Source organism: Vombatus ursinus, unplaced genomic scaffold (assembly GCF_900497805.2).
Source record: "Vombatus ursinus unplaced genomic scaffold, bare-nosed wombat genome assembly UNPS02014770.1, whole genome shotgun sequence".
In the NCBI taxonomy this organism is placed as follows: domain Eukaryota; kingdom Metazoa; phylum Chordata; class Mammalia; order Diprotodontia; family Vombatidae; genus Vombatus; species Vombatus ursinus.
In genome coordinates, this window is record NW_020954548.1 from 30,706,243 (window position 1) to 30,723,757 (window position 17,515).

A 17,515-nucleotide genomic window follows, 5' to 3' on the forward strand; every position below is an offset into this window, starting at 1 on the left:
CTCTCTCTCTCTCTCTCTCTCTCTCTCTCTCTCTCTCTCTCTCTCTCTCTCTCCCACAGCACTGGGAAAATAGCTCAATTTTACACGTGGGCAATGCTTATGAAACCCAACTGAAGTGGTGATACACACTGCCTACCTACCTTCCTCACTGGATTTTTTGTAAGGGTCAAACCAATACTGTTTGTAAAGCACTTTATAAGCACAGTGTAGTATTTATATAATAAATAATATTATTTAAATTGTTAGTTACTGCATTTCTTACTAGAAAGATGAAGGAAAAAATGCTTTAAAAACAATTGATAGCTCTTAAATCATATTTTACAAATCACCAGAACAGCATGCACAAAGTTAGCCTTGTTGTTCCCGATCCAGGCAAGGTAAAATTTACATCATCTGTCTTATAGAAAAACTATGGCAAGATAATCAAATACTCAAATGTAGCTCATTAATGTCGGTATCCCCTCCAATGACACAGCTCACAACTATCTACGCCTGCCCATCTGGTGCAATTGTTGTCCACGCCCTCTTAAACTTTTGTGCGTTGTCTCCCCCATTAGATTGTAAGCTCCTTGAGGGCAAAGACTCTCTTTCTTTTTCTTCTTCGTATGCCCAGTGCTTAGCACTGGGCACATAGCAGGTGTTCAATAAATGTTTATTGTATTGTATTATTATTTATAGATAATCTAAAACTGTGATTATTAGTGCCCTCTGCCTCTGATTCTGCCATTCTGCCAACATCACTGCAGAAGCAGATGGAGGCCACATGGGACAGATGATCATTTTATACTAATTTATTTCAAGGTTGCCACGGCCAAAATATTTGTTCCTACGTGGCCAGACTACTATTGATGAACCTTCTGTATTTAATTAGGCTAACCCTCAGAAAACAGACTCAGTCTGTTGCTACAACCAATCTTAAGGCCTTTCCAGCATGGTAGGGTCTGCCAGAGCTTATGCTCCACTGGCCTCATAATGAATCCTGCTGCCTCCATCATTCCCAAGTCCCCCTCACCCTAAAAAGCTCTCAGTAAACCCTGTCATTCCCTCAAGCTGTCGTCCTATATCACTCCTCCCTTTCTTAGCCAAACTAGAAAAAGCTTACTGTCTTCTCACTTCTAAACTCTTTGTAATCTGGCTTGTGACTTCATCACTCAACTGAAACTGCCCTCTCTAAAGTTACTAATGATGATTAAGTGCCAAATCTGATGATCTTTGTGCGATTCTTATCCTTTCTGACCTTTCTCAATCACATGACACTGTTGAAGATCCTCTTTCCTCTCTGGAGTTTTGGAGTTTTGTGACCCTGTTCTATCATAGTTCTTTTCATCTCTATCTGACTGCTCTTTTTTAGTGTCCTTTGCTGGTTCTCCATACACGTCAAGCCCCTCGGCTGTGGATAAACCTGAGGCCTCTAACCCAAGACCTCTTCTCTCTCCCTCTCTCTCTCTCTCCTCTCTCTCTGTCACCACATCAGCTCATATAGACTTTATTGTCATCTCTAGGCTGATACCTCCCCAACTGATAGACTCAGCCTTTATGACTCTCCTTAGATTCAGTAACACAGCACAAGCTTCCTGTCGGACATTTGGAACTGAATGTTCTGGAGGTGTCTCAAATGCAGCATGCACAAAGCAGAGCTCACCATCTTTTCCCACAGTCCATCCCTCTTTCTGTCAAGGGTACCACCAGCTCCTTCCAGTCATCCAGGTTTGCAAATTCAGTGACCTCCTCAACTTCTCACTAACTCCAAGGATCTAATCAGTTGCCGAGTTGTGTCCTTTCTAGCTCTACAAAATCTTCCACATTTGTTCCTCTCTCCATGCTCGCATAGCTACTGCCTTAATGCAGGCTCTCATCACCTCTTGCCGGAACATTGAAATGGCTCCTAACTGGCCTCTCTGCCTCACTCCAACTTATTCTCCACAAAACTACTAAAGTGACTTTCTTTAAGCATATGATCACGAAACTCCCCTGCTCAATAAACTCCAGTGTTTTCTATTGTCTCTGACCAAATATAACTCCTCTATTCGGCTTTTAAAGCGCTTTATAAGCTGGCCACAACCTGTCTTTCCAGCCTCATTATACATTAAAACCCCTTCTTGCACTCTATGGTCCAGCCAAACTGGCCTTCTCTCTGTTCCTTACACAAGGCACTCCTCTCATCTCTTTGCCTTTGCAATGGCCCCCCCATACCTGGAATGTACTCCATCCTCACCTCTGCCTTGAAGAATTCCATGTTGCATTCAAGGTTCAGTTCAAGCACCACTTTCTACATCAAGCCTTTTCTGATCCCCTCAATTTCATGTATTTGTCCCCCCAAAATTATCTTCCATCTAGCAACTCCTTTGGAGAAGGGGCTAGCCATTCTCACCAGCTCCCAATCAATGTCACAGAGAGGGCAGGCAAGCCAGTCTAGCTGAAGCAGCAAGTCAGTCTGAGAGAGAGATGGAAGGCAGTATGTGCCAGACAAGTCAGATTACCTCCACCACCATCTCAGAGCCTGAAGAAGACAGCCCAGGACCCTGAGCCCAAAAACCTGGGGAAAAGCAATATTTCCTGCACAGTGGTCCACAGCCATCATCCTGGGAAGCAACCCCTGTGGAAATGCAGCCTGGCAGCTGCTCCTGCAGGTGCTAGAGCCACAGCTACCGAAGACTCAGAAAACAAAGTTCCTGCCACCAAAGATTCTGGCACCATCAAATGGCTGAACATCAGAAACTTATAAGACTTTATTTTAGAAATGACATTAAAGAACAGGCATTGCCATCTCCTTTGCCCCTCTACCCCAAAGACCATGGGATGTTCCATCAAACTTGCAGCTCAACTAAACCTCCCATATGGGTGGTCTCCCCCATCAGAATGTGAGCTCCTCAAGAGCAGGGATTGTCTTACCTCTCTATTTGTGTTTCTGGTGCTTTGCACACAGTAAGTGCTTAATAAATGCTTTTGTAATTCATCAGTTCATTTCTTTTGTATGTACCTATAAGTCCATGTTTTCTCCCCAGCCTAGACTTTAAGCTCCTCAAGGGCAAGGACTATTGGACTTTCGCCTTTATCTACAGTGCCTAGTAGAGTCCTGGGACATAAAAGGCATTTAATAAATGCTTGTTGATTGATCGATTGATTGAGAATCCAGGGTCACTTCTGTGCTACAATAAAGGGTCCCATAGACAGCTGTTCTCCCTAAAGACCATTTAGCAATCTTTGCTGGGAATTCCAGGTGAGATCGCTAAACAAAGATGACTACATTAAATGAAAAACCAAACTCTTCTTTGAATTTTTCAATTTTCAATGATTTTAATTTAACACTAATTTATCTCAGAAGAGAAAATTAGCTCCCTCAATAAAGACTTTTTCATTCATTTGACTTGTGGTATATGCCTAATATAGCTAATTATTATGCATCAGAATAAAATGACATGTACCCCTTTAATCATTCTCCAAAGACTATTTATTAATTTTTTTAACTACAGATTAAAAATTTTCCCTAATTATTCTATTTGATGATACTTACAGTTTTTTTAAATAATTCCAATTCATTTTCTGCATAGTCAGATGCCACTTTGGTAGCTTCTGTTATTGCAAGATTCACCTAAAAAAGAACAGTCACGTTAAATGTTAATTTTTGCCCCTTCATTAATAACCAGTTTAGAAGTATGACTTCTCTGAGCCTAGTTTCCTTGTCTATAACATTAAGATGATAACATTTGCTCTACCTCCATCACTTTGTCGATCTTATAATAATATGGAAATGTGAACTATCACAATTATTCACATTTCTATATTACTGAATAACATTTTTTAACTTGGAAAAGACCTTAGAGATAATCTAGCATAAATTCTTCATTTTGCAAAAAAAGAAAAATGAAATCTGAGGATGGGAAGCAATTTGCCCAAGGTCATACTGGTAGTAAGTGGCAGAACCAGGATTCCTGACTCCAGATTCACTGTTCTTTCTCCCAAACCAGAGGCTTTTAATTTGGAGGGAAGTAGAGGGTTATGAAGTCTAATATTATGATAACTATATTTCAATATAACTGGTTTCCTTTGTAATATCATGTATTTTATTTTATGCATTTAAAAACATTCTTAATGATCTTAAAAGAAGAATGGAAAGAGAGGGAAAAGGAATACACTGCAGGGGGAGGGGAGAGTAGGGAAAAGAAAGTTAGGAAAATTATCTCATGTGCTCAAGTGGACAACTATACAAACAAGGAGCGGGTAAGGGAAGCAGCTGAAACTTGAACCTCATTCTCATTTGAACTGTCAAAGAAGAGAACATACACGCCCACAGAGTTTGGGTATAGAAATAGATTTCACTCAGTAGGGAAACAGGAGGGAAAAGAGGGGAGGCAGAACTAGGTGAGGGGGAGTAGATTAAGGGAGGGATTAGTCCTAAGCAAAACAAATTTGAGGTGGCAAAAAATGGTAATTTGAAGGAGTGCCCACAAACAGAGATAACTGAACAAGTTATGGTACATAAATGTGATGCAGTATTATTGTGCTGAAGGAAATTATGGAGATGATCTCAGAGAAAGCTGAGATGACTTGTATGAACTGATACGGAGGGAAGCAAACAGAGCCACGCATACAATGACAACAATACGGAAAAGACAAACAACTCTGAAAGAATTAGGAACTCTGATCAGGGTAATGACCAACTAGGATTCCAGAGGACTAATGATGAAATATGCTCCACACCTCCTCATGGAGGGTTGAAGGGCTCAGAGCACAGAATGAGACATGTTTTTTGGACACAGACAATGCAGAAATGTTTTTTGCTTGATTATACATGTTTTCAATAAGGGTTTTGTTTTTCTTTTGTTCTCAATTGATGAGGAGGTTGGGAGTGGGGGGCAAGGCAGGAAAGAAGGTAGATTTTTGCTGAATGAAAAAAATAACATAATTATTTTTTAAACTGAGTCAGTTAGAGTTGTAAAGAATCATAAAATGCCAGAGCTGGAAGGGACTTCAGAAATCATCCAAGCTAACCTTCAATTTTAGAGAGGAGGAAACACAGGCTCAGAAAGGATTTTAAGCCTGCTACGATACCCCAAGCCACAGCAGTTTGTCCAAAGTTATTCAGTGCAACATCTGGAGCTCCTTACTGCAGGCCAGTGCAACTTGCATGTTGTAAGTGAAAACAGCAGAGGTTCATTTAGTCACAGTTTTTAGTAGCATCACATAGTAGGATTAGCACTAGGTTTGGAAACAGAGGACCTGGAGTTGAAGGCTACCTCTGCTACTTAATCACATGTGGCCTTCAGTAAACCCCATGTACTCTTTCAGATTGAGGTTCAACTCCTAGAAGATCAGAAGTATTTGGACTAGATATTCCAAATTCTGATTCCTATTCAATTATCCTGCTAACAACTGAATTCTCATTTATGCCTTATTTTCTTAATGAATAATCACAAACACACACACACAATTATACCTCAACTTCATTGAATTACACTTGGTTTCAGTAAATTTAGGGGGAAAGATTTTATACTTTAAAATTCTGAATATCCAGTCAATTCATTAGATGATAGACATGGCTATTTCTGCTGTCAAAAGTCATGTTGTTGTCTTTCTCTTATGACAGCAATTCCCGTATTTAGAGACAGTCCTAAAAGCACTTTGAAATTAGTTGAGTTGATAAAAATTCATTTGTAACTTATGTTAGTATTCTGCAACTTGGAATGCATTTTTCCCTAGAAACGTGATCAGATTCCTAGGCCAGCCCCTGAATGCTGGCTTAATTGCTTCTGCAAAAGAACAAGCAGTATAACAGACATTGTTAGAAATGGAGGAGACCTTAGAAATAATCTAATCCAATCCTCTCATTTTCCAGAAGAAAATGCTTAGGCTCAGAGGGCAAACAACCCCTCCGCTAGTTAGGGGAAGAGGTAAAGTTCAAACACAGTGCAGGGTTCCCTCTGTTTTACCAGGCTGTTTCCCATAAACACTAGCAAAACTGGAGCCTCGGAATGGAAGAGGATAGAATCGAGAAGTGGAGCTCACCATCAGAGACCACCTAGTCCAGCCCCTTCATTTTAAAAAGGAAGAATCTGAGGCTCAGAAGGATCAAAAGACTTCCCCAGCTTCACACAATTCTAAGAGTAATAGAGAGCATAATCTTTATGTGTAATAACATTTTAATTTGCAAGGTCAGGAATCCATTTCCCTGCTATGTAGCCCTGCCAAGGGGCCTGAACAGCAGAAGACAGGAATGACCAGCTAGCTGTAAGCTACTGCCACATGGCAGGGACATCTCTTGCCCTCCTGCCCGTCTTACCACTTCCCCTCCACTCCTGCCCGTGAAGCAACCACATAGATCTCCTGAGGTTTTCTAAGAGGACTGACTGCTAGAAACAACAGGAAATGGAGTCTAAAATGTCTCCCTCTGAAGCTCCACTCTTTTCCTTCTCTTTTTTGCCTTATAAGCTAGAGGAATAGACTAAGACTGGCATAGGTGATTATGGTGGTTTTTTAATTATAATAAGACTAATTGACATTTCAGAATTATACTGAGACTCAACTCCTAAATGTCACATAACAGAATTAGGACAGGCAGCTCTGGAGGTAGGAAGAAAACTAGGACGAGGATATTACCGAAAAGCATTTCATATATTTTTGCCTGGTGCAAAACACTGTTATGAGTTGAGAGTTTCCCCCCCAAAAAATTAATTAAAAGTATGTTTTACTCAAGTCCCCATTTGTGAAATGAAATCTCTTTGGTATAAGTTAGCCAGGGTCCTCTTGGCTTTTATTTACTTTGGTCACAAGTGTTTCTGGCTGGAGAAATCTTAACGATTACTTCTGGTCCTCATAACCATTTCAATCCTGATATTGCCCTAAGTTCAGCCCTTTTCATAACTACAAACCAGAAGAGGCCATGTGATGTTTGCTGCCAAAGATAGTTATCATTATGACTCAGTAAAAATAGTTTCAAACTTTGCAGCTTAAATCTTATTTCTTATTAACAAGAACTGAAATCTAAAACTGAAGGCTTTCCCCTCGTGAATTACTGTTAATGGCTCTGGCCCCAGATAAGCAGCAGCCCAGGACAAGAACATTCTACAGTTAAGTCATTCTGTGCACACCAGGCATCAGAAGAAATAATACACCACATTTGCTATACAGCAATTCAAGTTTGCAATGCACCTTACATAGAGTAGGGCCATCAGTCTTGGCTCACACATATTTGAAAGCAAAAGTTTCCCTAAAGCCATGGCAAATCCCCTATTCCTTCTTGTTCTAACAACCCTAAAGACAGAGTGATTCTAGAGTGATCTAGAAAAAAAGGACCTTCCCCCCCACCAAACCTATTTTGGTCACAATCCATTTTGGGAAAACTACTCTAAGCTGATTCTAGAATTAGAAAAGATCCCAATGGGAGGGTGAGTTTGGGGCCTTTGGGGGATTTCTAATATATTAGCATTAATATGTGTTTCTAATATATATTAGCATTCTAAGAACTGGCTAAAGTCATAGCAGACTCTTAAGAACAGCTTTAAATCCAGCAGATTTGGGTCACCTAACCCTCTTCCTACAGCAATCGAGTTCAGAAGCCCTGGTTAAACCTCCCAAGGGGCAAGAGGAGCTGAGACAGCCTCAGGGGCCTGCATATCTCTGTATGTCTCTCTGTCTCTCTGTCTCTGTTTCTCTGTCTCTCTCTGTATCTCTCTCCCTGTCTCTGTCTGTCTGTCTGTCCCTCTCTCTCTCTCGCTGTCTCTCTCACTGTCTCTCTCTTTCCTTTCCTCCCTCTCTCCCTCAACCGTTCCCCACCCCTTCTGGGGGAATAGGAGGGGGGTGGCCAAACTGCCAGCTCAGCTCAGAGCTCACATTTTGGTTCCCTTCCTAATCCCAAGGGCAAATAGAAATATAATAAAAATACAGAACACAGGGATTCTTTAACAAGTTTGACATATTGGCTCTAGGCAAGAATATCCTCCTCCCTCTGGACCCATATTCCATATATTTGGGGGTATTTCTTAGGAGAGAATTACTAAAAAGATGAACTTTTGCGGCCTGTTGCAAAGGAATATGAGGTGGGGGAAGAAGCAGAAGAAACACCATGTAGAATAGCAGAAAGTGAGCAACAACACTTGGCTACCTACCTTAAAGGTGGTTGTGAGAAATATGTCTACTGAACCTTGAAGTGCTATAGAAATGCCAATAATTATTGTGGTGATTACTGTTATTTTTATTACTACCCATGTGACTTTAGGCAGATCACTTAATGGTTCTGGGCCTTAGTTTTCCTCTTTTGCAAAATGAGGTACTTAGCCCAGGTCCCTTACAGATTTAAACCCTATGTTCCTGTGTTCCAGGTCTGATTGTATTAATGAAGAGACAGCATGGTGTAATGGAAAGAATATTCACAAGATTAATAAGAACTATAGAAAGTAGGCCAACAGACCAGTATGAAGAATATTCAGAAAAATCAGTGGACCTGATTTGTGTCCCCCTCCTTCATTTCCTCTCTTGAGGATTCCATATCTGTAAGAAGGTTGGAAGGGCAGCTAGGTGACACAGTGGATAGAATGCTGGGCCTGGAGACAGGAAGACTCATCTTTAAGAGTTCAAATCCTGCAATTCACTTAACCCTGCTTGCCTCAGTTTCCTCATCTGTAAAATGAGCTGGAGAAGGAAATGGCAAACCACTCCAGTATTCTTTGCCAAGAAAACCCCAAATGGGGTCATGAAGAGTTGGACGAGACTGAAATGACTGAACAACAAAGAGGTTGGAACAGAGGTTGGAACAGAGGTTGGAAGATCCACTTCAGCTCTTATCATCATGATTCTATAATCCCACTCTCCTCCCTTCCCCTCTCCCTGTCCATACCCAAAGCAGCAGATGAAGGTGGGCTGGATGAGGAAGGCAAAGTACACTTACACCACCTAAAACAGCATTTCCATTTAGCCTGGTTCTGTTTACAGGAACATTCCACAAGGGGGAGATCAGCCATGCACTTACCAGAGCATAAAACATCTTTCCATGATCTTCTGAGCGTCCTTTCCTGATTTCCATAAACAATGGACGCAGAAATGTGTTAATAACGCCAACGAAGTCATCCAATTTGTCATGGGCATAGTACACTGAAAATTTGTAACCAAGAAAAAGCAACGGATGAATCAAAACATTCTTCCCCTTTCAATCTTTCCTTCAACACCTCTAACTGCAATGATTTATAATCAGAAAGCACCTGCCACCTCTGGAAAATGTCTACATTAAATAACACATTAAAGAATGGTGGAGTCAGAAGACTAGATCTCTAGAAAAACCAAATGTGATTTCTTATAAATATCTTCTTTTCTGCTGTCTAGATCCTCTACCACTAACCAAAACTGCATCCTTCCCACCCAGCCCCCACATCGCTACCATCACCACTGAACTGAATATTGAATTCCTTATGCTTTGTATATATTAGGTAATGATGACAGTATAGTTGTAGCCATAGGATTCATGTTCCCCTATCATCCCATACTCCTCCAAAATAATACCAACAATAATAACATTTATGTAGTGCTTTAGGGTTTGCAAAACATTTAAAATGCTATATCATTTGATCCTATAACAACCTTGTAAGTTAGGTGCTATTTTTTCATGCATGTCCCCTCTTTCGCCCTCCTTCTAGCAGCCTTTTATATGTTACCCTCTCTCTCATTAGAATGAAAGCACCTTAAGGGCAGAGACTGTCTTGTTTGCCAGTATTTTATCCCTAGTACTTAGCAGTGCCTAGAAGTCAGTAAGCACTTAATAAATGCTTTCCCTCCCCCCCCCATATGCAAAAGAGATTAAGTGACTTGGCCAGGGTCACTAGTAAGTGTCTGAATAAGGATCTGAACTCACATCCTCCTCATTCCAAGTCCAATCCTCTATCTACCATGCCACCAAACTGTTTCCAAACTTGGGAAACTGAGTACAGAGAGGAAGTGGGGGAACCCTGAGATCTGAGGAAAGTTGTTTAGGCACAGAGACTCAGGTAATAACTATATTCTCTCCTGGACTTTACTATTGACCAAAGTAAAGAAGGACACTCATTTTGACATTTGAAAATACTACTAATAATAATAACAATAGCAATAATAATAGCAAACATTTATATAGCACCTACTATGTGCCGGGCACTATGCTAAGCACTTTACAAATTTTCTCTCATTTGATCCTCACAACAACCTCATGAGGTAGGTGCCATTACTCTCATCCCCATTTTATAGATGAAGAAACTGAGGCAGACAGAGTTAAATGACTTGCCCAAGGTCACACATCTGATGTCTGAGGCTGGATTTGAACTCAGGTCTTCCTGACTCCAGGCCCAATAGTCTATCCACTGTGCCACTTAGCTACTGATAACAGACATCATCAGGAAAAATATTTGCCATATAAATCATTTCAAATTGATTCAACAAACATATTAAAGGTCTATGTACATGGTGCTGAAGGTACAGAGATAGAAAACAAACAAAAAAACCACAATCCCTAAACTCAAGGAGCTTTCAATCTAATAGAAGAGGTACAACATGGACACAAAGTACGACAGGTGCAATGGAGAGTCACGCAAAGTGCTGCTGGAAAATCTGAGAACAGAGAACTCACTTTCAACTAGAGCGGGACTGAGTTTGCAGGTGTGTTTGTGATTGCAGCGAGTGTAAGAGGCTGCTTGGTAGTCAAGGGAAAGGGAGATGGCAGCTGATTTTTTCAAAGGCCACGGGAAAGCGAAGGTGTTGAATAAGACCAGGCTTGACATCACCTTCTCTGTGTAGCAGGCCCCCAAGGCAGATTCCCTGAGCCTTATGTCAAGGGTCTCTGAGATTCTGTTGGGCTAGGCAATGGCTGCTTCCCCTGATGCGGATCACAGCCCCTTCCGTACTGAAGTGATGGTCTTCATCCCTTTCTGTGCTTCGAGATATTCATCGCCTGGGGATCAACCCTCAAGTGATGAAACTCTCCAAAACTGGCAAGTCCAACTCTGCTGATTCATAGTTCAGGAAAACGGAAAGAATGCTGGACTTAGAAAGAGGTCTGGGTTCCAATCCCAAGTCTGACAACAGCTTATGAGCAACAGTAAGTGGCTTAAGGGCTCTGTGCCTTATTTTCCTCATATGTAAAACAGAGATAACAATCCCTCATGGACTGCTCTAAGGGCCAGATGAGATCACGTATGTAAAATATTTTGTAAACCTTAAAGCACTAATTGACAGCCATCATTATCATTCTCATACAGAATCAAGGAAGGCTTCCTGGAGGAATAGCAACAATAACTCACATTCGGACATCACTGGACCATACGTACAACCTCACAACAACCCAGTGGGATAAGTAGAGCTTACTATCCCCACCTTATAGATGAAAAAACTGAGGACCAGAAAGGCAAAGACAAGTCACCAAGCCTTTATTTAACACTTACTATGTGCCTAGCACTGTGTTAAGCACTCGGGATACAAAGAAACCCCAAAACAAAAACCCCTGTTCTCCAGGAGTTCACAGTCTGATGGAAGAGACAATTGAATGAACAGCTATGTACAAACAAGATATAGATAAGATAAACCAGAGATAATTTCAAAGGGAAGGCACTAGAATTAAGGCAGATCAGGAAAGGCTTCTTGCAGAAGATAGGATTTTAGCAGATACTTGAAAGAAGCCAGGGAAGCTGTAAGTTGGAAATGAGAAGCAAAAGCATTCGAGGCATGGGGGACAGCCCAGAGTTGGGAGATGGGGTGTCCTGTTCAGGGAAAAGCAAGGAAGCCAGTGTCACTGCATCACAGAGTGTCAAATAGGGGAGGATGGAAAGAGGGAAAGAGAAGCAAAGTGTCAGAAGACCAGAAAGGTAGGATGAGTCAAGATGATACAGGGCCCAAAGTCAAAAAGAGGATTTTCTTTTTGATCCTGGAGGTAACAGGGAATCATGAAAATTGACTGAATGGGGAAGGGTGGGGTGAGATAGGGAAGGGTGACATAGTTAGACTTGCACTTTAGGAAGATCACTCTGACAGCTGAGTGAAGGACCGACTAGATTGAGAGAAGATTTGATTGAGGAAAGGAGAACAAGCAGCAGGTTATTACAAGTCCAGGAGTGAGGTGATCAAGGCTTGCGCATGGTAGTGGCAGTATCAAAGGAGAGAAGGGGGCATAGCCAAGAAGTAACACAAAGGTGACATTGACAGGCCTTTGCAATAGATTGGATATGGAGAATAAGAAAGAGAAGTCATGAATTGCACCTAGTTTGCAAGCCCAGGGAGGATAGTTGCAATAATAGCGAGCTTAGGAAGAAGGGAAGGGTTGGGGGGAAAGAAAATGAATTCAGTTTTGGACATGCTGAGTATAATATTTCAGTATGTCCAAGAGGTAGTTGGAGATATGAGACTGGAGGTCAGCAGAAAGATCAAGACTGGAAAAATAGATCTGCACTGAGATAATTTAAATAATAGGAGTGATGAGATAAATCATCAAGAGAAATGATCTTCCTAAGTTTACATGGTAGTTAGATAAGTGGAACTGAGATTTAAACCCAGATCTTACAGCACAAAGCCCATTGATTTTTCCACTATAACACTGTCTCCCAGGCCTGAGATTTCTGATTTAGCATGAGCTTGAAAAGAGAGAGGCCTATGGATGGAAGAAAATTAGCAAGAATACTCTCCCACTCTGGTCAAAGCTGGACCATGAATCTATCCTACATAGGTGTGAGTGTGTGTGTTTGCTTTACAAATAAATGGTATATGCCTTGTCTAGAGTTAACTAGGCAGAGTGAAGAAGGTAAATCAGAGAATGTATTAAAAGCTTCCCTGGGAGAAGGGCTGGGGGTGGTGTGCTGGGGGTAGGGGGAGGCCTGAGCCCTACGTTCTTTGGCTATAGGCAACAGAATCCCAAGCTTACCTCCATGACACCTAGTGTGGAGCAAAAAGCTTAGCCACAGCTGCCATAGCTGCCACTCATATAAAATACAAGGAAGTTTCTCACTGATTTAAGTGGTTTGTTGCTTTAGCAATTCAACATTTTAGCAATAACAGTACTTCATTTGAAACTTAATTTTAAGTGTGAGTTAAAGAAAGGCCTCACCTACACACTTACTGACTTAATAGGGGCGTAGTGGGAAAAAGCAGCATACTGATATAGAGATGTTCAGGGTTGTTCCAACGACCAGTAGCTGCAGCAGCTGTAGCCGCAGAAACCCATAGTCACTTATCGGGCCAGATCAGTTTATCTTTCATCAAAGCCAAGAACCCAGATGTAAAAAAACTAGTACAGACAGCCACCGAGTTAAACATAATACAGTCCATGCTCTAGTGCAGGGGTGGGGAACCTGCGACCTCGAGGCCACGTGTGGCCCTCTAGGTCCTCAAGTGCAACCCTTTGACTGAATCCAAACTTCCGTTTGGGCCACACTTGAGGACCTAGAAGGCCACACGCGGCCTCGATGCCACAGGTTCCCCACCCTTGCTAGTGCCTCATCATGAAATGGAGGAGCTCACAGATGGGGGGCCTGGAAGGTCCCTCAGAGGCCATCTGAACCAACCCCCTCATTTTACAGATGAGTAAAACGTCCAGGAGGTTTTAGGTGACTTGCCCAAGGACACATGGGTAGTGAGGGTCAGGGATCTCCTAGCCCAAGCTATGGAAGGTCTCACCCAGCTGGGAAGGCCTAAGGTAAAGGCTTTGTTCAGAGCCTGGATAAATTCTGAGGGATTCATCAACAGAAGAGCAGCAGTAGGATTAATCTTTCAGCTATATCAATTCTTGCAGATGGTCTACCAAGGCATAGTGGAATTGAGGGGGTGATGGGACCTAGACCCCTAAAGGAAAAGACCATGTCTCTGGAAATAACCCAGTCACATAAAGGCCGATAATTCCCTGACCCTATAATTCCTCAGATAAAAGCTATCAGTGCAGGCAAAGGGTGACTGCCCAAGGATCATTCCTCTGGCAAACCTTTGTATAAATAGAACTATCGTGTCCCTTTAACAAAGCTATGTCTGGGGGGCAGCTAGGTGGCGCAGTGGATAGAGCACCGGCCCTGAAGTCAGGAGGACCTGAGCTCAAATCCGGCCTCAGACCAAACACTTGACACTTACTAGCTATGTGACCCTGGGCAAGTCACTTAACACCAATTGCCTTAAAAAAAAAAAAAGAAAGAAAGCAAGCTATCTCTGTTGACTTCCTGAATTTTCCCATACAGCCCAGACCACTGGGCCTCCACCTGGGCACCCGGCCCTTCCCAGACTATTTACCACTTCTTAATCCTGCCCATATCCTTTCACTATCCCTTTTGTATATAAGCATCAGCATCATTCTCATTAGTTTGCAGGTTCCCTAAGAACTTGGCATGCTTTATTGGCATTACAATAAACATTACCACTTGACCGGAAGAAGGTTTGAATGGGTGAACTCGTTCCAGGCAACACTGCCATGTACCCTGACATTTTGGGTTCACAGCACCCCTAAACCACATTACATCCACTAAACAACTTTTCCTCTTAGGGCACACTATGAGTAGGATAGTGAACAATTACAAAAAGCAAGCATAAGAATTCTAAAAGCAGAGAAATGTAGGGATATTTAATACAGGTATAGATAGCCCTTATGTACCTAATCGTACCCATAACAATCCCTCTTATAGCACTGTGGGATAATTGTAGCCATCGAGGAAAAATTAAATTATGTTCAGAAGAGTCTATTTTGAAAGGTGTTTTTTTTTAATAGGATGTTTAAAAGAGCAAATACCAGTTATCTAGAAAATTTCTTTCTGTCAAACAGCTAGTTCCCAGATAATAAAAATTCACATTTGCATTGTACTTTGAGGTTTACTGAGCTCTTTCTTTCCAACTGCTCTGTGAGGTAGACTGTTCAAGTATTCTCGCTGTCCATTTTACCGGGGATATAACAGAAGCCCGTAGAGAGCTCAGGGGACTTGCCTCTACGGGGTCCTACAACGAGGAAATGGCAGAAGCAGGACTCACATCTATGTCCACTGCCTAAATTCAGTATTCTTTCCATGACACCAGCAGATAAAACTGTGGTTTACTACAGAGTATTCTTTGGGGTGTACACGATTTGTGAGATTCAGGCTCTGATAATATTTAGTATAAACTGATTATGAATGTTCTTTATGCCTCTTGTGCTTGAACACCAGTAGAACCAACAATCTGATACACTGAAGAGTATTACAAAGAATAATTCAGGAGTATATGCATGATTAGAAGCAGACTTTGGACTCTAGGCCATTAATCAATTTATGTTAAATGTATAAAAGATAGACATGATGTCTACTGATACCCTCCTTCCTAGTTCTGTGTTTACTGATACAGATTAAAGAGGCAACCTTGCATTTCAGATTGTCTCAAAATCCTCCCCAACTTCTACACAAGTAGACTTAGGATTCAGACTAGTAGTAGTTCTCAAACCTTTTTAGTCTTAGAACCCCTTTACACTCTTAAAAAGTGTAAAAATTTTTTGTTTATGTGGGCCATATCTGTTAATATTTATCATATAAGAAACTGAAACACCTTAGTAACATTATGAAAATAGTTCTGATCTCCCAGACCCTTCAAAGTAACTTCAGGGGTCCCTGGACCACACTTTGAGAACCAATGATCTAGACTTGTGATGTCAAACTCAAATAGAAATGATGATTTAGAAAATCACAGATCAACATTATCTATGTTGTATTACATTTTTATTTATTTTGTTAACTATTTCCCAATTACATTTTAATCTAATTGAGGCCTAACTCAGTAGTTCGGGGCTGCTTTTGGTCCTCAGGCTGCAGTCTAGACTTCTGATATAGACCAGCACTTCTTAAACTGTGGGTTGCGACCCCCATGGGGTCATGAAAAATTTGGTAACAGTAGGTTTCTGAATGCACAACGACCAAAATTTAATTAAAAATCAAACACGTAATGAATCCGGGTGTTTCTGGAAGCACTTGCCCATGTTGTATGCACAACTTCACTGTAGTTTTGGTTCTGAACACAAAGCATGCACACTTTGCACTGCACATGCGCTTAGGACATGCAACACCAATGAATGATGCCAGAAACATGAAAAGGGGTCATTAGTGGAAAAAGTTTAAGCCCTGATCTAGATCATACCTAAATTCCACTTGCTGGCCCCTGACTCCTTCCCCAGTACCATCACCCTGGCTCAAGTTTTATGACCTTGGGACTTGGAGAACTGCAGCCGTGTCCTAGCATCTCCCTGCTTCCTAGTTCTCCCACTCCAATCCATAAGGCAATGTATCACCTCAATACCTAACAAACAAAATTGAAACACCCTGGTATTCAAGGTCCTCCTCAGTCTCACCTCAACCTATTTTCTTAGCTTCCTACAACTCTACTATGTGAACCTTCAACCCCTACGAAACTGGTCCACTTATCACTCCCCTTTCTTACCACACATACTCCCACCATCCTTACTCACTGCTTCCTATCTTTCAAGGCCAAACTGAAATCCCACTTTCTTCACTGGCCTGGTCAACACTGGCTTGATTCACTGCTTTCTTTGAGCCCCTAAAATATTTGCGCATTCAACTCATATGGCCTACTGTAATTTATCTCCTCAGTCACACTGACATTTCTAGAGGGCAGGGACCATTTCTTAGACCTCTAGCACACATTGCTCAAAAAATTATTGCCTTGTACACAATAGGCATTCTATAAATGTTTGACTTATTGATTGAAAAGAGATTTTAGGTAAAGGGTATGGATCAATAAGCCACAGTAGCTATCTACCTGCCACACAAGGCCTATCCCACCTTCTCATCTCTAGGCAGACACGTCACTGACAGAAAATGACAAACTAAATTTTCCACTGAAAACACTCTTGCCAGAATTCATTCAGAAAAAAAAAAAGTATTCTGTAGGTGGATCAAAAACATTCTAATGTGACGGACTTTCCAGATATCAAGTACACCTAGTTCTAAGCCAAGAGTTACTATCTGTAGCTTCCTCCCTCTAGTCTATTCAACCCAATTTCAGACAGTTGGATGCTTTCTCTGTCCTTTTGCAAGAAACTATTGAAATTATTGGTGCAATGAACATTTTTCAGACTTACTCTCTCCTTTTCACCCCTCCCAATTTTTAGCATTCTCTACATCCTCCCAACTCTTCTCCCTTACCCATCTCTTTGTTTAAACCCACCCATCCTCAATAGTCAAGAACTGCCTCGCCTCTGAGCCTCATTTTCCCCATCCGTAAAACGTAGATAATAATCCACTACACACAGCAAGGTTGCTATGAAGAAAGAGCTTTGTCATCCAAAACAGTGTGTTATTGTTGTTAAGTCGTGTCCAACTCTTCAGGATTCCATTTAAAGTTTTCCTGGCAGAGATACTGGAGTGGTTTGCCATCTTTCTCCAGCTCATTTTATAGATCAGGAAATTGAGGCAAATAGGGTGTCTGAGGCTGGATTTGAACTCAGGAAGATGAGTCTTCCAGTCATCCTGACTTTTGTCCTGCCACTGGACTTCAATGACTCTGGAAGAAAGAGTGAGGCTGATAATTTTGTGTAACTCTGACTCCTTTAAAA

The 17,515-nt window shown here is 41.5% G+C and overlaps 1 protein-coding gene across 2 annotated transcripts in view; it reads right to left on the bottom strand.

Annotated features, from left to right (window-relative positions):
• Window positions 1–17,515, bottom strand: part of NSMCE1 (NSE1 homolog, SMC5-SMC6 complex component) — a 62,883-nt gene that overhangs the window by 6,471 nt on the left and 38,897 nt on the right. For both annotated transcript variants that reach the window (XM_027862649.1, XM_027862650.1), the window contains exons 3-4: window positions 8,966–9,087; window positions 3,515–3,592 (exon numbers count right to left, since the gene is read on the bottom strand). In XM_027862649.1, the coding sequence (XP_027718450.1) occupies window positions 3,515–3,592; window positions 8,966–9,087 (200 nt within the window). The remainder of the gene's footprint in view (window positions 1–3,514; window positions 3,593–8,965; window positions 9,088–17,515) is intronic.